This window comes from Etheostoma spectabile, chromosome 12 (genome assembly GCF_008692095.1).
Source record: "Etheostoma spectabile isolate EspeVRDwgs_2016 chromosome 12, UIUC_Espe_1.0, whole genome shotgun sequence".
NCBI lineage: Eukaryota > Metazoa > Chordata > Actinopteri > Perciformes > Percidae > Etheostoma > Etheostoma spectabile.
Window position 1 is genome coordinate 6,477,445 of NC_045744.1, and position 21,909 is coordinate 6,499,353.

Below are 21,909 nucleotides of genomic sequence, written 5' to 3' on the forward strand. Positions count from 1 at the left end.
TCAAGCCAACCTATCACGGAGGGCGACGACCCAAACCAAGGGGACCCCGTGGAAATATTGGACTTGACCCAAATATTCTCCCTCTCCCTGAAAGAAGACGAAAAACCTTATTACACTCTCACCATTGGAGGAGAAAAAGTAATGTTTTTATGTGATTCAGGGGCAGATAGGACAGTGCTAAAAGATAGAAACCCAGCAGTAAGGCCAGGCCACAAATGGATAGCCGTAGTATCAGCTAATGGTAAATCACAATTGTTAAAAATCTCCCAGACTACACCAAGCCTTTTGTCCAAACAGTGGACTGCAAAACTAAGTTCATGACTTCAGTGCTATCACAGAAGCACGGCTCAAAGTTCCAGCCAGTGGCATTCTATTCTAAAAGGCTGGACCCAGTGGCATGTGCACTTCCCCATTGTGTGAGAGCAGTGTGTGCAGCTGCCCTCGCAGTGCAGAGCTCGGCAGAAGTAGTGTTGTTCCATCCAACCACATTGCTTGTCCCGCATGCAGTGGACATGCTGATAACTGAAACCCGAATGACATTTTTGTCTCCAGCGAGACATTTGTCAATCATGACCACTTTGCTCTCCCAACCGCATTTAGAGATAAAGAGATGTAACACACTAAACCCTGCCACACTGGTCCCCACAGAGGATGATGGAGACCCACATTCATGTGTAGACCGAACAAATGAAAACTGCAAACCACGAAAAGACTTAAAAAGACCCAAATTCCAAAGCTTCTTGGTTTGTTGAGGATCCCTCAAAGTCGTAAACAGGGAACCAAGGGGATATGCGTTGACGCAAGGAAAATGCTGCTCCGGGCCTTTTGCCCTCGAAAACTCCGCCCAAGCAGCGGGAAATAATTCCCTCACAAAAGCCTGTAAGGGGGAAAAGGAAAAATCAGGTTCACCAGAACCCCAAAGCGTTTTCAACGTCTTTTTTGCGCCTGGAGTAGACGAAAAATGATAACGCTACGGGAAAAAACATAAGCATGCGATTTTTCTATAAAGCTACTTCGGCTTTCCAATTACCTCACAACTAGCGATTTGAAAATGTGCACATCTAAGCAAAAAGATCCAGTCGCTTAGGAAATCAAAGCAGATGAGGAAGCTAAGAAAAGGCGCTTAATCAAACAATTACCTTTTTCAAGAGGAACCACAAACCGTCCCTAAAAAAGACAAAAAAATCAAGAAACCCCCCCAAACCGAAAAATGATGGCTGTGGACGGGGCAACTTGTGTTGTGGCCTATATCTGAAGATAAAAAACCCCGCTTACCTAAAAATTTGTATCTTTGGTAGCTATTTGGGCCCATAGCGGGGCCCCTTTCCCACAGGGGGAAATTTTGGGCCAGGGTACAAAAGGGTTTTCCCACACCTTAAAAGGATTAAATTCTTATTTTAAAAAATTTTTTGTAGGGGTGCATTATCTGTTGCAGACATAATCCGCGGAAAAGTAAGCCAAAGAGGGGGAAATGCCCACAAGGGGTCCATCCGTCAAAATCCTGCACTTTGTTTTCATAACTAAACCAAGTGGTCCTTACAAGTCTGTTTAGTCCGGAAATTCCCTTCCTAGGGGAAATAACCCCTCACAAAAGCAATGCCATCACTGTACCAAAACACTCCTAAAGGTAATACCACGTATGCACCAAGAATCTTTTGGGAGGAAAAGGGCCCCTTTTTGTAATGAACAGTGACTTTGCTGGACAACACCTAGGATAGAACTAAGAGACTTTTTCTACCCCCCAAAGTCCGGGGTTGGGTCAGAGGAAAAGGGCACAGAAAAAAATAGGCTAAAAAAAACCATGGACAGACGGAAAGCCGGGCCCAAATGTCTTCCCCTGGTAGAGTTTTACTGAGAAAACCCCAAAACTCTACGGCTGACGCCTTTTGAAAGGTACAGGGGAGGCCATTTTTTTCCCTTTGGGGGAAAGGGCCCCCCGGGGCAAAAAAAGTGACCCGGGCCCTTTTAGCGATGGATGTGCAAAGTGTTTGAGATAGGAAGTTCAATGCAGAAATCTGCCTATCTCTCCCCCTCGCCCTCCCCGGGTGCGGGACTCCCCAGGTGACCAAGTCTATAAAAAGTTAAAGGGGAAGGCGGTCATCACCAAGGGGGAGGGGGCCCACCCTGTCTCTCACCCGCCCACCAGTAAAAAATTGCTGAAGTCCCCTGGATCACCAAAAATCACTGTAAAAAATCTTCCTTCCCCCACCCGATGGGTAGGGCGGGCGGGATCAAAAACCTTTTTCCGCAAAAAACCATCTGTGCTGTTCTCATACCCCGCTTGGGTTTCTTCCAAGGGGGGGTTTTTCTGTCCTACTGGCCCTCTCGTGCGCTGACAGCGACCCGGAGGCCCACAAAGGGGCGGAAACCGTACCCTACTCATAGTATGCCCTCCGGGCTATAAACTACGAATGACTTACAATTCCCTTTTATTTTAAACCCATGGGACGCTATGCAATACTAGCTAATCAAAGAACACACAAATTTTGTTTTCACCGATCCTACCCCAAAAACCCTACGTTTCCCAAACCCCCTAACCCCCCACTATTTCCCGCACGCGCTAACCCTCCCCTTATCCCCTTACCTAGATTTGACCATGAATTGGGAAAAGCCCCCCCAGTAACAATCCCAAATTGGGCTTCCCAATTTGTTAAACCCCCCTCAAAGGAAATCAATATCCTCTGTATGGCCCGTCCCCATACCCCCAGATGCTAATATACCGCTATGAAATCATGTTTACTAAAAAACCCGGAACCGGTACAATGGGGGAGGTCCCCATGCATTGTGCGTGGGCCACACGCCGTGTACACCCGCCCCAAGGCACTTGAAAACCCCCCGCAACCCTGGTACAACTTGTGTACCCCATTTTCAGGGTCCTGATCGGGGGATCGGGCAGCTAGTCTTTTTGGCTAGTCTCCTATTGTATCTGGGTTTTCCAAAAGGTGGGGGGTCGTTGCCTCTATAAACCCCAGATATCCCTAATTTAGCACCACCACCTTCCCGCCAAACGCAGGGCTTTCCACCACATGATTTGTATGGGGATCGGATGTCCCCGATGACCATAAACTTGGGCCCATGGGCCAAAAAGGCTGCATCCTTTTTTTCCTGGTAGGGGGGGAAAGTTGAGCTGAGAATGGAAAAAATCATTACCGGTGACCCGTTCATGAATTCCACCATAACAGCCCTGTCAAAAATACGCGAAGAGCTCACGGCTATACGATTGATGGCCCTACAAAATAGGCTAGTGCTGGACCAGCTGACGGCGTCACAAGGCGGTGTGTGTGCGATTATTGGTACTACGTGCTGCACTTTTATCCCAGAGAATGATAAAGATGCAGGAATCATTCATCAAGCCATCCTCAATTTGACTGCTCTTAGAGATGCTGCTGAGGCAGATAATGTGAATAAAGGAGATTTCCTCTCCTGGTTGACTTCAGGACCATGGTATGGATTATTGCTTAAAATTGTTACTCCCCTTGTAACAGTACTGGTAATAATTTTCATAGTGCTAGGATGTGTAATGCCCTGTGTTCATACTCTGATACAACGTGTTATGTCTCAAGCATTGACCAACTATGCACATGTTCAATATCAACAACTCTATGCCAATCCTGACCAGTATGACTGTGGCTCAATGCAAAATGGTGATGTATTAAACCCCCTGTAAACAATATTTTTGAACTTGTCTTGGCCAAAAGGGCGGCCGCTCCTAAGGGAGGGTCGAGGAGGAATTTTTCCTTTCAAAAGAAAAGGTTTTCGCCTTCTCCTTGATGAGAGTACAGCCTTTTCTGTGAGTACATTGTGATGATGTGATTATTGAAAACCATAAACTGGAGAGATAATTGCTGATGTTTGTTAAATGTACAACAGGAGGGAAATGACAGAGAAATTCATTTTTATAAGTCTTTTGTTTAATATTTCTTTGCAGTAGTGTTTTAAAATATTATGACTTTCATTTATAACTTTATGCACATTTAACAATACCATGTTTCTTTCAAGCCGTGTCTGTGTCTTCAGTTACTGCTGCCTAAACAAAAGGCAGTAAATGTCCCGCTGTTGCATATCACAGAAGATAACAAGAGCCTTAGATCCGAGGTCAGTCAGAGTACATGCCAGCCCAGGGTCTCTGGCGTAGGCATTAGACCCCTCCTTACATCAACACCTGTGAATCTTCTGTGTGTGTTTTGAATAAAGGGACAGAGCTGCAGAGAAATTGTTGAAGTTTTCACTAGAGCTGCGCTGCGGAAAGGCTGCTCCTCGTGGTAGCTTCCCTTTTGCAACTGTCAATTAACTGCTCATTTGCCGTCTGAGTCTCGTTTTCTTGCTTGACCGTCATTATTTAGTAAGTTAAGTGTTATGAACCTGACACCTACTCTGCAAGAAAGTCCAACTCACGGAAGCAGACAGACAAATAAAGCACTGTTCTACCTTTTGATGCACAGACATTTGGGGTCTCCTCTCTCCTCCTAATGGAGAGAAAGTGGTCTAATGTGCCATTGTGGGTCTTTTAGAGATGAATACGTTAATGAGCTAGCTACAAATGAATAGCTTCTTTGGAAGGAGCAGCCGTAAGTGTTCCCGCGCTAATACAGTTAATAAACCATAGTCACGCCACCAAATGTACCAGAGAAGAGGCTCTCATAGCTGCAGGGGGAGAGAGATGATATGGTTCATTAAAGAGTCACTGATTTATTCTCCTGTTCATGGTTGTGGTCGTGGCGGTTCGTACATGACTAGGCCTTGTTTAGTTGGCACACAATGTACACTAGCATGTCTCCAGGCAAGGGGACCAGGATCTGAACCAAGATTAAACAGGCCTGACATCATGCACTCAGACTGCACTTTCTTTTAGAAGTGGAGAGCTAATTGGAGTATGTGAAAATAGTGTGACTTTTCCAACTCTTGTTTTGTAGTTCGTTGCACATCTGTAATCTGTTATTCAGCCTGACACTGTCAAATAGTAACAATGTGCCCAGTTTGTATGTGATTCCATATAATCATTTAGATATGTACGTATTGTGATGTCACGAGAGGCTGCGTTCTGGAGGGCCGCTACGTACCCCTGAGATGGCTGCAGTCACGGGCAGTTTTGGCACCATCTGCTGGTGGAGTTGGGAACTCCACCCTCAAGCACACGGCATCCCAACACACCTGAGACCAATCAGGCTGATGAGCTGAAGGGCAGCTTAAAGCCCAGAGACACAGTTGGTGAGGGGTGTTGTTTGGGAGACAAGCTCAAGTTGTGCTCTCAGAGGACAACAGATGATCGAAGCGGCACTTTCCATGGGAAGGACTAAAAGACTGGAATACTTACCTGAAGACTGGAGTTCTTACCGACAGATAGGCCACGGGCTGCGACGCTGTCTAAAAGTAAGGCTGAAGACTTGTTTTTCAAGAAGAGATTTACCTGAGGGAATCATGTCTATGATTTTTGGTTTGAAGAGACATTGTTTAAGTTTGGACTGTTGCAAGAGCAACCTCATACTGAGTTACCTTTTTTGAACTTGACTTATCGTTTTGTGTTAATTCCCAAGAACATTATTAAAAACCTTGTTACCCTCTAACTTTGTGTCCTTGCACTGCTGAACTGTCCCGCCGAGAGCCGTGTAGCTCTCATGATATCACATATGGTGGAGAATGCGGGCACGTTCAGACGCTACAGTGCATTTCAGAGAAGGACACCGACCGTTTGATATTCCGGTTTTCTGAATCGGCCATAAACCCCTCCCAGAGAAACAAGATGGAGGCCATGTTGGAAGCCCTGGTGGCCGGCCAGCAAGCCCAGACGCAAGCGAACATGGCTCTCCTGGAGGAGCAAAGGAGAGCCAATCTCCTGAAGGCGGAGGAACTACAATTGCATAGACAGTTGGCCGTTTCGTAAGGACCGCCCAATAAGAGCGAGTGACTTTTTATCTAAGATGGGGGCCTCAGATGACGTTGAGGGCGTATCTGTACGCCTTTGAAGCCACAGCCACTAGGGAAGCGTGGCCCAAGGTACAGTGGGTTGGACTGCTAGCCCCCTTTCTGTCGGGGGAGTCGCTGAATGCTGTCCGGGACCTGGCCTCCGACCGGGCGACTGACTACGATGCACTAAAGGCGGAGATCCTCAGCAGAAGTGGACTCACCAAGTTCGGCATGGCCCAGCGGTTCCACAGCTGGATCTTTCAACCCGACCAGCCTCCTCGTGCCCAGATGCACGAACTTGTCCGGATCACGCGGAGATGGCTGGTACCGGAGAAGAGTACGGCAGCTGCAGTAGTGGAGGCCGTTGTGGTGGACAAATACTTACGGGCCCTGCCTTATGAGGCGAAACGACTCATCAGCCAACAGGCCTTGACTACAGCGGACCTGACTGTGGAAGCCGTGGAAAGGTACCAAGCCACGACAGAGATGCTTCAGGCTTCCCGGAAGGGGCAACAGAGTGCGTCCACGCCACAGATGGGAGGAGGCCGTCCAACGAACCCCAAGGGACCCAACCCAGCCACTTTAGGAGCTGTCCAGGCGGCAGGGAGAGCCCGACTCCCGCCGGCCCCAGGAAGAGGACTCCGGGAGAGCAAAACGCGCCAGTGTTACCGGTTTGTGGGAGATGGGACACCTCTCCTGGCAGTGTGGGGAACCGGTGGATGAACCTATGCCCACGGCTGGGTCCTCCGGCGCACCACCCACCCACCTTTTTTGCTTCGCTCGTGGGAGTCATGGATGACGCCCAGGACCGACCCCCCACCTGCCCGGTGACGGTGAATCACCATGATGTAGAAGCTCTGCTAGATTCCGGTAGCCGGACCACCCTGGTGCACAAGGATCTGGTGGACCCATCGGGTCGGACTTCAGGGAAAGTCCTCCCGGTTACCTGTGTCCATGGAGACACCAGAGACTACCCCACCACTGAACTTACAATGACCACCACCAGGGGAACCATCCACACGACAGCGGGTGGGTTGATTCCCTACCCGTTCCGGTCCTAATTGGACGAGACTGCCCCGCCTTTCTCCCGCTGTGGAGGGAGACACAGGAGAGATCGGCCCGAGTACCCCGGAAGCGGAGAGGGCAGGACGTACTCGGAGAGAACGCAAACAACCCTCAGAACCCCTCACACCAGCCTGTGTTCTTGCAGGGATGGCAGGTGCCCAGGCTGATTCGGAGTCTGGTCCAGACACGGAGGAAGAGAACTGGTCCCAGGAAGCGCTCCAAGCTCCAGCGAGGAAGACGCCCAAGGCACCCAAGAGCTTCCCCCTCTCACAGGCCAGTATGGTACCGCCCAGTTACAAGATCCCACTCTTGCAATGCCTTGAAGAATGTGCAGGTGATAGAAGGAGTGGTACTAGGGGATAGGACAGCCCTACCTACCCCCATTTTGCAGTAAACCGGGGGTTGGTGTATCAGGTGGTACAGAAAGACGGCGAGGTGCAGGAACAGCTCCTCGTACCCCAGCCCCACCGACCACCGTGCTCAACCTAGCCCACACCCACCCGCTAGGGGCCCACCTAGGGGTGGAGAAGACGAAGGAAAGGATCTGCGACGCTTCTTTGGCCAGGGGGGATGCTTCGGAGGTGGGTCTGGGGGGTGTTCTTGCCCAGGCGCATAACGGTGAGGAATCCCGTTCTCTACCTCAGCAGGAAGCTACTGCCAAGGGAGAAGACTATTCCACTGTGGAGAAGGAGTGCCTCGCGGTAACCTGGGCCCTGGAATCCCTGCGGTTCTACCTCCTGGGACGACGGTTTACGGTGGTGTCCGACCATGCCCCTTACAGTGGATGGCCAGGAACAGGGAGACTAACAGTAGGGTTACCAGATGGTTCTTGAGCCTGCAGGCGTTTAACTTCTCTGTTGTGCACAGGGCGGGCAAGAGCCACGGCAACGCGGATGCCCTTTCCCGCGCGACGCCTTCTTCGCCTCCTTCACCCCGACGAGGACGTCGGTCTCGAGGGGGGGGATGTGTGATGTCGTCTACTGGTTTTTCACCTTTGAGCTCTTGCTATCTTACAGGCCCCGAGGACTGCTGGACATTGCCAAGGAGGCCTGGGAGGAGCAACCGTGCCGCCAGCGGACCCTGATCGAGCATGTTGGGGCTATGAGAGAGAATGAAGGCTATCTATCCCATGATGCGTGAACACATGGAGGCTGCTCAACGGCAACAGCAAGCCTCCTAACAACAGATCTGCTCAACCCAGAGAGTTTAAGCCCGGGGACCGAGTGCTGGTCCTGGTGCCCACCGTGGAGTGCAAATTCCTGGCCACCTGGCAGGGGCCCTACGAGGTCATTGAACGGGGGGAGACGTAAACTACAAGGTGAGGCAACCAGATAAAAGAAAGCCGGAGCAGATATATCATGTCAACCTTTTAAAAAAGTTGGCACGCCAGGGAGGCGTTGTTTCAGTTGTCTACCCCCCACAGAGACCAAGGAACCAGGGAGAGAAGAGGTTCAGGTGGGTCCAAGCCTGTCCCCGCATCAACGGCAGATGGCCCTGGAGTTGGTGGAACGCAACCAAGATGTCTCTCCTCCCTACCTGGGCACACGGAGGTGGTTCAACACGAAATCCGCACCATGCCTGGCAAAACGGTGAACCAGCGCCCTTACCGAGTGCCGGAGGCTCGCAAAGCGTTATACAAGAGGAGTAAGGAAGATGCTGAAACTAGGGGTGATCGAAGAGTCCAATAGTGCCTGGGCAAGCCCCATCGTACTGGTTCCCAAGCCGGACGGCTCGGCACGGTTTTGCAATGACTTTCGGAAAGTAAATGAGGTGTCTGAGTTTGATGCATATCCCATGCCTAGGGTGGATGACTTAATAGATTCATTGGGACATGCACGCTTCCTAACCACCCTTGACCTCACCAAAGGATACTGGCAGGTGCCCCTGACCCCGGCGTCAAAGGAGAAGACGGCCTTTGCCACGCCAGGGGGCTTTACCAGTACACCCGGCTCCCGTTTGGTCTCCACGGAGCGCCGGCTACGTTCCAGCGGCTGATGGATCGAGTCCTCGCTCCCCACAAAAGGTACGCAGCAGCATATTTGGACGATGTGGTCATACAAAGTCCCGACTGGGCCAGTCACTTACCCCGAGTACAGGCAGTGGTGGATTCGCTCAGGGAAGCAGGGCTCACGGCAAACCCAGAGAAGTGCAGGCTGGCCTTCAGTGAGACAAACTACCTGGGGTACACCATCGGGCGGGGGTTGGTCAAGCCTCAGGAAGCCAAGTTGAGGGCCATACAGGACTGGCCCCGGCCCATCACCAAGAAGCAGGTGAGGTCGTTTTTGGGCTTAGCCGGCTATTATAGACGGTTTATAACGGACTTTGCTACCATTGCTGCACCTCTAACAGAGTTGACGACGAACCGCCACTCTCGGATGGTGAGGTGGAATCCCGAGGCGGAAGCGGCCTTCATCGACCTGAAACAAGTTCTGTGTTCCGGTCCAATCCTGGTGGCGCCGGACTTCGAGAAGGACTTCATTGTCCAGGCGGATGCTTCGGAGGTGGGTCTGGGGGCTGTTCTTGCCCAGGCGCATAACGGTGAGGAACATCCCGTTCTCTACCTCAGCAGGAAGCTACTGCCAAGGGAGAAGAACTATTCCACTGTGGAGAAGGAGTGCCTCGCGGTAACCTGGGCCCTGGAATCCCTGCGGTTCTACCTCCTGGGACGACGGTTTACGGTGGTGTCCGACCATGCCCCTCTACAGTGGATGGCCAGGAACAGGGAGACTAACAGTAGGGTTACCAGATGGTTCTTGAGCCTGCAGGCGTTTAACTTCTCTGTTGTGCACAGGGCGGGCAAGAGCCACGGCAACGCGGATGCCCTTTCCCGGCGCGACGCCTTCTTCGCCTCCTTCACCCCGACGAGGACGTCGGTCTCGAGGGGGGGGATGTGTGATGTCACGAGAGGCTGCGTTCTGGAGGGCCGCTACGTACCCCTGAGATGGCTGCAGTCACGGGCAGTTTTGGCACCATCTGCTGGTGGAGTTGGGAACTCCACCCCTCAAGCACACGGCATCCCAACACACCTGAGACCAATCAGGGCCTGATGAGCTGAAGGGCAGCTTAAAGCCCAGAGACACAGTTGGTGAGGGGTGTTGTTTGGGAGACAAGCTCAAGTTGTGCTCTCAGAGGAACAACAGATGATCGAAGCGGCACTTTCCATGGGAAGGACTAAAAGACTGGAATACTTACCTGAAGACTGGAGTTCTTACCGACAGATAGGCCACGGGCTGCGACGCTGTCTAAAAGTAAGCTGAAGACTTGTTTTTCAAGAAGAGATTTACCTGAGGGAATCAGGTCTATGATTTTTGGTTTGAAGAGACATTGTTTAAGTTTGGACTGTTGCAAGAGCAACCTCATACTGAGTTACCTTTTTGAACTTGACTTATCGTTTTTGTTAATTCCCAAGAACATTATTAAAAACCTTTGTTACCCTCTAACTTTGTGTCCTTGCACTGCTGAACTGTCCCGCCGAGAGCCGTGTAGCCTCTCATGATATCACAGTATGTACTGTAGAAGCATCTGTATCTGCATAGTTAAAAATGATTTTAGTATGCAGGAGGCTATACGCATGCAACCTATCTCCTAAGTAGGACTTGCAGGAGTTCCATCACATCTGAGTGCAGATAGAGACAGTGAGTCTGTTCTCGGGAGATTAGCGCTGTTCATTAGCTTGGTAATGACGTCTCTCTTAGCATAACAGTGGGTGGTCATGCCCCCTTTTAACATGGACCTTGGGAGCTCTGCCACAGCTACACAGAGGCAAACTAGGGCAGACTGAGGTGGAGGGTAAATTATGCATCCTACCCCTACAATTCATGACAGTTACCAAAGCTGATGTTTGTCAATAGTGCATTGGGATGCCAACTTTTAAAAGTGTTTAAAAATACTAACAGTTTACAAAAAGAACTAGATCTAAAAATAGTCACTTTAGAGAGCTACAAGGGATTGCCTGAGTACCGTGTGTGAATAAAAAACAGAGTTAAAGCATGCTTAGTACCAAAGTTGTTGTCTATCTGAAAGTTTTGAAAATTGCCTAATAGCTAAACATACCCACAAACCGAGTTAAAAAAGCCATGCTTGGCTGGTGTAAATGAAGGATGCGCCAAAAAAGTGTTGCCTATGTCATGGCATTAGTCAATGCTGTTTAATACTAGTGCCAATGCTGTAATTTGTCTTCATAGATATGATTTTGTTACTAAATGGAAGTATTTTTTGAAAGCTAAAGGACACTTGTACTGGCAACAGGGCTCACTGGGATATGGATTTATACTTTGCGGACGGACTAATGGGTGTTGTTCTGTAAATCTCAGACAGTGGTTTTGATTGATGATCCCCTGCTGTTGGGCTACTGCTGCTGCCGTCAGAGCTCTTAGAAAGGCTGGCATGTTTTATCCACATATCAACAAGCAGCAGGGCAGAAAGGACCTGTTCAGAGCTGTGTGTAACTAGGAATGTAATGGCTATTGATTCGTCTATTAGCTGCATTGTGGTGTGGATAGCATTCTCGCTACCCTTTGGTAAAACTAGACCAGACGTTTTATGACGTGCCAACAGAACACTAAGCCACAGTGGCCATAGTCATCTGTTGTATGCCAATGAGCCCTAATGCCTTGTGAGTATTATTTTGCACATACGTACAGTATACTGCAGTGGCTATAGATACAGAGCAAGAGAGGATTGTTGGCCTCCTAGTCTATGTCCATGATGTTCCACTTCCAGGATAGGTCCTTTGCTGCCGATGCACTCTTTTTGGCCGAATGTCCGTTACCTTTTGCTTTCTTTGAGTTGCCATTTCAAATTCCGGTAGATTTCTGAAGACTGTGGTTAACTGCTCCTCAGATCTCTGCAGGGTAAATCCAGACAGCTACCGAGACTATCTGTCCAATCTGAGTTTTCTGTTGCTGGACTAAAACAACCATTAAACAAACGCATGTTCGATCAAAACAAGTTCCTTCCTGAGGCAATATTTTGCAGCGGCACCAGGGCTCTGTCCAGCGCTTAGCCCCGCTCAAGAGGATTGTGATTGGATTAAAGAAATGCCAATAAACCAGAGCATGTTTTTCTCCCAACCCGGAATTCTGTGTGGACTAGCCAGACCCTCCTCCGCAGCGCTGTGGAGGAATTGGACTCCATATATCTCTGCCTCTCCTGCACTGATAGTCCATCAGGAGGTGGATAAGGATAATTTAATATCTTTGACACATATTTAGCATGTTACAAGTGAAATTAATACTTGACACAGGGACACAAGATTAGAACTTGGGAATTGTTTATTTCAATGTGTCTTTTTTTTTAAAGATAATTTTTTGGGCCATTCTACCTTTAATTTTTGACAGGACAGTTAGGTGAGAAAGGGGTGAGAGAGGGGGAAGACATGCATGAAATCGACAAATGGACTTCTGCGTCGAGGCGTAAACCTCTCAGTACATGTGTGCCTGCTCTACCACTGAGCCAAACTAGCCACAATTTACTGTGTTTTTAAAGTGTCGAATATGTATAGGCCAAAAAGTGATTTCAGTGTTGACCTCATGGTGGCCAAAGAGAGGCTGACATACACTAATGCCTTTTGTGTCTAGGTAGTGATACTCACAATGGGGCAAATTTCTGAAATGTTTGAAGAAAAAGCCCAAATGTTTTGTTTGACAGTTGTCTAAACAACATTTACAGTAAATAATGTGGCAAAAATGGACTATGCTGCGACCCAAGTAACTCAATACAGTTAAATAGGTTGGTGGTATTTGAAATTACTTTTACTTTTGGAACTTTTTAAAGGATCTTTTGGGGACATGTTTGCAGAGAGTTGAGAGGCAAAAAAGGGAAAAGGAGGAGGATTGAAGTGCAACAAAGGTCCTCGGCCCAAATTTGAAATAGCCTAAGCCGATTGTATATAATTTGTGTACTCATCTTGGGGCACCTGTTAATGTACGTAGTTAGCCCTCTGTGCAAACCATGCTTATGTGCATTCGCATTGAGCTGAGTAAACATGGTACATGTTACGCATGAAGAGACTGCTGAATCAGCATCTGGCATTTCTGAAGCACAAGAATTAGGGAAGCCAAAGAGGCTCAGTTTCACCGGGCCTGTCTTCATTGTGTTTGCCTGTCTGCTTGCTTGCAAGAATCAGTGCACAGTCTCCGGGTGGCCTTTTTTCCAGCATGCATGGATAAGTGCATTTTTGGTCCACCATGTTCCTCTCTACTCCCTCCATGCTAACAGACAATGCTTCTCATCTGACTCCTTTGTTTAAATGTTCAGGTGAAAAAAAAACAACATGATAATGAGGGATGATTAACAAGAAGAGTCTACAGGAGATCAAATGATTCTCATCAAAGCCAACACAAGCCCCAACAGCTCCTCACTGTCATGCATGTTTGTATGTGTGTGTGTGTGTGTGTGTGTGTGTGTGTGTGTGTGTGTGAGCGTGTGTGAGCGTGTGTGTGTGTGTGCCCACTGAACAAAACTGGCTTGTTGTCTCAGGATCTGAGGAACCTCCTGTGCTACCACATTTGCTGTAGCCTCTATTTGACACAGCATGTGAGGACGGCTGATGGTGAGTTTGTGTTTGTCATGCAGAAGATGAAAATAATTCAAGGCTCATTGTGGTACACAAAAGAGAGAAAGGACACCGCCTTGTCAGATAGTTATATAACGCAAAAAAATCAGGTGATTAAAGGTAGAGCGCAATTAAGGTTATGACAGAGCTATTATAAATCCTCACAAAAATTGGAGTTGACGTCATGTGGAATGAGAGTGATTAGGAGTAGGGTTCTTACATGCCAAGTAAATGAAACCTATTACTTTTGCCAATGATAGTGATCAATAAACAGAGGAAAGAGGATTTGTGTGTATATGTAAGAGTTTATGCATGTAGACATGGGTATGTATTACTTACACGTCTGGTCTTGACCATCTCCTGAGGCTTGGCATCCATCTTCATCATCACAGTCTGTGGTGCTGCTCTCCTCTGTTTCCCCACTGCCCAGTTCATCCCAGGCATCCATCTGGCCCAGTTTTGGAAACGTCTCCTGGGTCTCCTGAACCACAAACACAGAACACAATGCTTATCACACACTGGTTTATGTAGAAAATCCATTCCACTATGCGTACAAGCAAACCTGATTCTCATATATATGAGGTCAAGCTTCATGCACACTACTACGTTTTCATCTTAAACCGGCGTTTCAAAACTGAAACAATCTCTGTCCTCACGAGCTGTTTGGCCAAGGTGGTAAGCCTGCCTTTATAAAGCGTAGCTCCTATGGAACCATTTTGATGCTAACAAGCCATCACCTGTAGTTAGCATTCCATTGACTGCCATTCATTTTGATGTCACTTTACATTTGTCCATTGTTTATTTCTAAAGAAACACTACCTTATACCTCACAAATAAGGTTAACCACGCGACTTACTGTCGCACAGTAGAGGAATCACTGAACAGTACAGGATAAGCTTGTATAGGCATTTTTTACTTAACATTAGCTGTTTAGGTTTGATTACTAATTTTAAGTAGCATTTTAGTCACATCTACATCTTCAAGCTCAGTTGGAGGCTGTAATGTTCAGCCATCACCAGAAAAGTGCTTCTAACATCCTTCACTGGTCTCCGTCCAGAGCAACGGAATCTGTTTGTCCATTTCTTTAACTGTCTATGGGTTTGGCACATGAAAAGCTCCTACTACTGATTAAACATTGATGATTTTATATAATTTATCATCATTGAAGAACACGACAAAGAAGACTTTATTGTTGTTAAATTGTACTTTGATTTAAAAATCTTTAGTTTTCCTTGTAAATGCAATTCTCTAAAGGGATGTAAAAATGTGGAACAACACCTATAACTCCACTGGACACGGTAATTGACACAAATGACTCAAGTTATAGCTTTCCTTGTAAGCAGTAGGAGCATTATAAAATGCAGCATTTAACAGCACAACAGCTGCTTACATTGACAACAAGGTCAGAAACGACTGTAATCTGTTATCCATGTTGAATTTACCAAAGGTAGTCGAAATGACGTCTGTTTTCCTCTGAAAGAGGGTCACATGACAAATCAGGGAAGGACACGTCGCAAGGGGACAGGTGTCTGCGTCATAGTTTCCAAATGTTTCCGTTTCTGCCTGTCCAGACTACAATGCAACCCCGGACATTTCAAACTAAACCGGAATCAGCAGCGTTTCCAAATGTCTCTGTTTTAGGGGCGTAGTAGTTTGGATGTAGCCTAGGCCTCTACTCACATGTAACAGAGGCAACTAAAAGGCTTATGTGAAATACTATTGCAAAGCAAGTTACAGATGTTGTAACCAATAAGCAAAAGAGTTTCCCAGTGGGACATTATGAACCTTATGTCTCCTGTGTCCCTCATCATGCTCTGACATTACAATCCCTATAAATGCTGTTTTACGTTAAATACTGCACTTGGTACAAGAAACCAAATGAATTACTATAACCATAGTGATCTTTTAGGTGTTTGGTTTATTTGTATGGCAGTTAGAATGTCAAACATCTGCATCAAGGTCATGTGTATTTTCAGTTCACTCCTGCATCTAACTGTAATCAACACCTGGACCTAACCATATCACGCCGTACTGTGACACAGTTCTGGATGAAGACGTTCTCAGCCTGCAGCGAGAAACACTGCTCCTTATCATGTTCCTCCTTCTCAGCATGGGGTCAACTAATTAGACAACCTGCTGGTTCTTCCTGCTGTCCACCATCATCAAGGTGGTCTTTGTTCCATCACACCATGTCTGACAGAAAACTCTCCTGACACAACAACAAATGACCCTTTGGAGTATGAAGGTAAGAAAGTGGCATGAATACCAGATTTGTAGAACACAGAGACACATAAATGTTCAAACTTGCTAATTTTGACCGTCCTTTAGGTTGTATTAATTAATTAAACATTCATAAGAAAGCTGACAAGATCAATCCTGGTGCACAGCTGACCTTCATTTGGAGGGAACAACTACTGAACACACGTTGAGAGGGTGGGCTTTGGGGTGTTGAGGGATGATATACCTGCTTCTCGTCATAGTTGTCAGATTTATCTATCAGATAATCAATAACATAATAAAACTAGAGGCAGGGCAGTGCAGCCCGACCCGGCTCCTCTCTTTACCCTGTCTCTTAGTTATGCTGTAATAGTTTTAGACATCTGGGGGACTTCCTATGACACACTGAGCTCCTCTCTCCTCTGTCTTTCCATTTATGTGCATCCATGTCCCAGAAATGCTTGTTACTGACCTAGCTCTGGGGAGTTATTCCCCAGAGTCCTTGTGTTCTTTTTCGCCCAGCATGTTTCCTTGGATCAGGGAGGCTCCAAAATCAGAGTCAAATCAGAGTCAAATCAAATCAAAGGTTTGCAGCTGTCACCATGGTCCCACTACACATCCTGCGATGCCATGTTACATCCTGCTACGCTCTGCGGTGCCCTGCTACGTCCTGCTGTGCCTTGTAATGCCTCACAGTGCCATATTAGGCCATGAACTACTACAAAGGGGGTGGCAGTAGCTCCGTCCATAGGGAGTTGGGTTGGGAACCGGAGGGTCACGGTTCAAGTCCCCGATGGACCAAAAAGAAGGGAGTGTGGATTGGGGCTGAGAGATGCCACTGCACCTCCTGGGCACGTCAGGTGCTGTTGGCAATGCACCGTACCCCCCCACCCCTCAGGGCGCTGGTTCGGCTGGCAGCCCACTCACGTGATTTCTATTAGTGCAGTATAGATCTTGTGTGGTAGTTCAGGACTGTGGTAACAACTACTTTTTTGTTATTTCCACTAACCCCAACTGCCCGTCAGACACCGCCTACCAAACCTGGGTCTGTCCGAGGTTTCTGCCTAAAAGGAAGTTTTCCTCCCACTGTGCACTGGGTTTCTTTCCTGGAGGAAACTACTAAAAACTGTTTGGTCCTGTAATTCTGGAGTGTGGTCTAGACAAATCTATCTGTAAAGTGTCTTGAGATAATCTTTTTATGAATTTATACTATATATAAAATTGAATTGAAATTGAATTGAATTAACAAGTGGACACAGAGTGTAAATTGTAATTTCCCCATTGGGGATTAATAAACAGATTAAAATTTAAAAAATAAACAGGAGTTTTTCCTCGCCACTGTTGCTTGCTCTGGAGGGAACCACAAGAACTGTTGGGTCCTTGTAAATTAAGGATTATGGTCTAGACCTCCTCTATCTGTAAAGTGTCTCAAGATAACTCTTGTTATGAATTGATACTATAAATAAAATTGAATTGAATAAAATATAATTTCCTTGCCATTGACACTAGACTGTCTGTCACTTAACACAACTGACATCAATGGTGAACTTTATGTTGCGTTCAGACCGGGAAACAGCGATCCGGCAATCTGTTGCAGGGTGGTGCGGCAGTGTGGGAGTGTCAGTGAAATGGCCCATTAGTGTGACGTCTTGTTGTGTCTTTATATGTGTCACTCACACATATTAGGAAGTTAACAGGTACTGTAGTACAAATATTAAGCGAATCCACTCAATCATGATGTTGATGTATACCTTTTTGAATGTCAGCAGTAATTCTGTGACAGCTCAACTGTTGTCAACGTCATCAGAAGAGCAATAACTAATATATAGGTATTCTTTCTGTCATTCCTGCAAGAGCAGTGATTCCCATTCTCTGTAAAGGAGAGTGGAAGAGCAGACCAGGCGGATCTTGACATTACAGGTACTTTTCGATAGTGTAACTCATTACATTGGTTGTGCATTCCATTTTTACTTAATGTTCATGATCCCCCTCTCCCTCAGGCCTGAGTGAGTGAGTGAAATGAGTGCTAAAGTGAAATGAGTCATGTACAACCATAATACAAGGCCGGGCTCCATGAAACTGGAGTGGGCCCTTTAGTGGAAGCAGCTAAAACATGTCATTTATGCTTACCGCAAGAGTGAAAGCCATTAACTATAGCTGAATGGCTCAGTTCTCATAGATGTACAGTTAGGTACAAGAGGATTACTCTTGTACCTAACCTACCTGTGAACAATATTACATGCTGGTTACAGTAGCGTATTTTATAGTTATGGATTGGCTGACATTGCAACCTACTGACAGTTCTTTTTTTTGTACTTGTTGTGCCTGTTTGGAGGTGGCACTGTGAAAATTCTATTTCCTACCTCAGCCGTTAACACTACTGTGTGGAACTTTTAGGTCTCATTACACTTCAAGGACACTATTTTGTTGCTGTGAATTACAGGAAGAAGTACAGTCATTTATGTGCAAAAACGTAAGCTAGGATGTAATCATCCAGCCTCTGCATTAATCCAAATATGTTAGCAGAAGCTTGCAAGGGAAAGATAAGTGATAATGGATGATAGACAGCCAGCAAAAGATCTTGGCTCTGGACAGTATCCATGACAAATCCATTAACTTTTTTTGATTATGGAAAGCAACTAAATAAACGCAATGAACATTCAATAACTTTAAGAGGAAATGCTCTGCTGAACAGCAATGTTGTCTACCAACACCATCCTGATAACCATTACAGTATAAAGCTAACACCCATGCAGTTCAGGGGATATTTAACACAATGCTGCTTGGCCCAGCTGCCCTTAAAGCATGTTAATTGGAGAAGGAATCAATTAGGGCTTTGTTGCTGTGGAAACCCAGGGATTAAAGTGAAAAAAATCCTGAGCCTGAAACTTTTTTGGAGGGGGTCCACAGTGTAATGCTTCGATACACACTCATTACAACAGTTAAAGTCCTTCCTACATTACACAATAATAAAAGTCATCATTTTTAAGTAAAAATTTTGGATACATTTTTACTTCTTCCAACCACATATTAAATCAAGAGCACATACGCTGCAGCCGGGTGCTCAGTTTGAGGCACCAAATGCTAAACGGTTTCCCGTCTCCACCCATTTCCTCTTGTCCTCTATTCATGCTCAGTGCCATTTGTTTTTAACTCAGTTTTCAACTAAAGCTGCATCTACATTTTTATAGCCGCGTTACCACGGAGACCACACACCGCACTCTCGCTTTTTTGGCAAGGACCTGCCCTACTTTGCATCTGATTGGCTAGAAATCGTTTCATTGGTATGTGGAAGTTCGATGATTGGTTAAACCCAGCGCATCAAAAACAAAGCCCATGTGGACTTTTTCCATAATTTATTTTTCTAAAATAGTCATACCCAGAAATCCGGCACCAGACCCAACAACTTTAAGCTCTGCGTTAGCTAGAGTTGCGTTCCTCTCATATGATTGGTTAGGTGAAATCAACGGACTCAAAAATATAAAACAGCATGCAAGTTCCCAAATTTATTTGTTTATTTTCCCCACGGCCGCACGCCGAGACCCGACACGGTGCCGAATACTTTAAGTCGAGCCATTGTAGAATGGTTTGTTGGCTGCTGTCCAATTAAGTTTATGTTGACTGTCAGGACAACTGACGTTCAAAACAGCCAGACGTTTCTGTTTCAATAGAGAGGGAAGTTCATTGTGTTATTCCAACTGAACAAATCTAATTTGTCCTAGGATCTAAAGGAAGTGAGATACACAATATTCCAAAATGAGTTCTTAAAGACTGTTGTGTGCATAACAATGAGAGGTGGATATTCTCTCTCTCTCCCTATCTGCTTTCTGACGGACTGAGGACCAGCTCTGGAGTTTTCTGTCTTTTTTTAGAGCCGAAGCGAAACACACATAATATGCTAAGCTGTGCAAATTAATTTCAAATAATGATAATTAAAGTCTGAAAGCAATATTTTCTAGCATTGGATGACTCATTGGACACACCGCAGTACGTTTACCACTGCAAAGGATGGTCCATTTATTCCGTCAAAAAAAAAAAAAAAAAAAAAAAACTTCCTCAGACACATCCTCCTGATCTGTCACAGTGTACCATATGGAAAATCTGAGCAAGTGGGCAGCATATTTCAATAGCAGCAGTCTTTATGTAACCTACAAAGCAGAAATCTACTGTGCCTTTAACCCTACAGGGACAGATGTCTTTGTACTCACACGACTCGGCCTTCTTCTCTCTCTGACATGTAAAACAACGCTGCCTATCACACGGCTGTTGCATTAGATCAAGCTTTGCTGTTCATGCTTTAAAATAAAAATAAACACAAGGTTAAGCTTGATTTAAATTTACAGTGGTATAGCTACTTATAAAACTGGATTGAACTACATGTTAGTTGAAGGGTAAAATAGAGAGCCTAAGTCACGCCCCTTCCAGTGGACCTCTTGAACAGTAGTGAACGGGGAGAGGCAAATTATTTTTTTGATTCCGTTTGAATTGAGCCATGGATTACAAATAGGTTGTTAGTCAATTTAAAAGATAATTTTTCAACCTTAGGTTAGCCGTAGGTTTGTCACAGTACCACCTAGTTTTGTGTTAAACCGCTTAGTGAACTACATCTCTCGTCTCACACAATTTACTGCACTACACAACTTGCTTGCTAGCTAGCTCACTTAGTTTTGTCCCTCAACACATGTAACATTTTGTTAACTGATGGTTTTTATCCAGTAAAGTGTTTTGAGCAGACAAGATCCTTTGCTCATTTGAGTAAGGTTACATCCACGGAGACATCGTACCTTCAGCGAGACGGCATCCATGCAACACTGAAGTGTGTGGTCTTTCTAATTACCTATTTTCACAGTCTTATACTTCAACAGTTTAACAATAAACTGAGACGTTCTTTGGATTAAAAATTATCTTTTAAATTGACGAACATCATATTTGTAATCCATGGCTCAATTCAAATGGGATCTTAAAATAATTTTCCTCTCCCCGTCCACTCCCGTTGATTTTTTTCTAAAGACAAGTCCCATGGACCAGAAGTAGAAGGGCGTGACTTTTGACTCTCTATATGATGCACCCTGGTGAACTGGAACGTACCTGTCTAATCTACTTCCTCTAAAACGATTTTCATCCTTCGTTAGAACCCAGTGCTGTTACATGTAAGTAGTAGTAGTGTAATTTGTTCTTGCTTAAACAGCAAGCTTAAAGTGAAGCCAGTTGTCATCACTGCTGAGAGTCAAGCACAGAAATCTGACATTTTAGATGATTTGAACATTTCTTCATTTATAGACCATTATTTCAATGTTATATTTTATATGTTATATATTTCAAGATGAAATGACAATGTTAATGGACATTGCAGTACAAAGCGCATTTTTTTTTTAGATTTAGTACGAATTTTACGTTTATAATGACTAACAATACGAGGACAGCATCAAGAAAAGTGAGCAGGGAGTGTTGCGACTTTGGTACATCTAGCTGATTTGAATCGGCACGTGCCAAGTAAAACAAACAGATAGTGATGGTGGATTGAGGAGAAAGACGGACAGATAAGCCACAAACAGAGAAAAGGAGGAAACGAGAGGCAAAACGGGTGAGAGATTTAGAGTAAACAACTAAAAAATGAGTAATATTCAGACAGGAAGACAGAGATTTTAGTTGTGCAAACAAGTGAGGCGTAAGGTGGAGGGGACGAAAAAAACAAGATGCCAGCTTTTATCCTTCAAGCTTGCCTCGGAATTACCATGGCACCCAAAGACAAATCAGGTATTCCCATAGGGCTTTGAACAAAATCCCAAATCATGCAATATTTTCTAGTTCTTCTCTCACACTGCCAACTCATTGTCCTCTCTCTTTAGTTTCAAAAGCATTCCTAGATCAGAGGATGATTTTGAGAGCATCAAGGGCTGAATTCCTGTATGTATTTGGGTGCATCTAAAATCTTTACTGCCAGGAACAACCAATCACCTTTGAAGGTACTTGGAAGAACAAGGGTGGAAAAAGTGTGTTTGTGTGTGTGTGTGTGTGTGTGTGGTGTGTGTGCGTGTGTGTTAACTAGGAAGCTACTTTGGATACACATTCCATTTCATGTGGAAACTGAACATATGATTATGAAATGTATAAATGTGAAATGAGCTCACCAGGTATGGGTATATACATTATATATATATATATAT

General features: G+C 45.7%; 1 protein-coding gene across 3 annotated transcripts in view; it reads right to left on the reverse strand.

Annotated features, from left to right (window-relative positions):
• The window catches only part of gpc5c (glypican 5c), a 139,414-nt gene that overhangs the window by 26,963 nt on the left and 90,542 nt on the right, over nt 1-21,909 (reverse strand). For all 3 annotated transcript variants that reach the window (XM_032531535.1, XM_032531534.1, XM_032531533.1), the window contains one exon: nt 13,865-14,006. In XM_032531535.1, the coding sequence (XP_032387426.1) occupies nt 13,865-14,006 (142 nt within the window). The remainder of the gene's footprint in view (nt 1-13,864; nt 14,007-21,909) is intronic.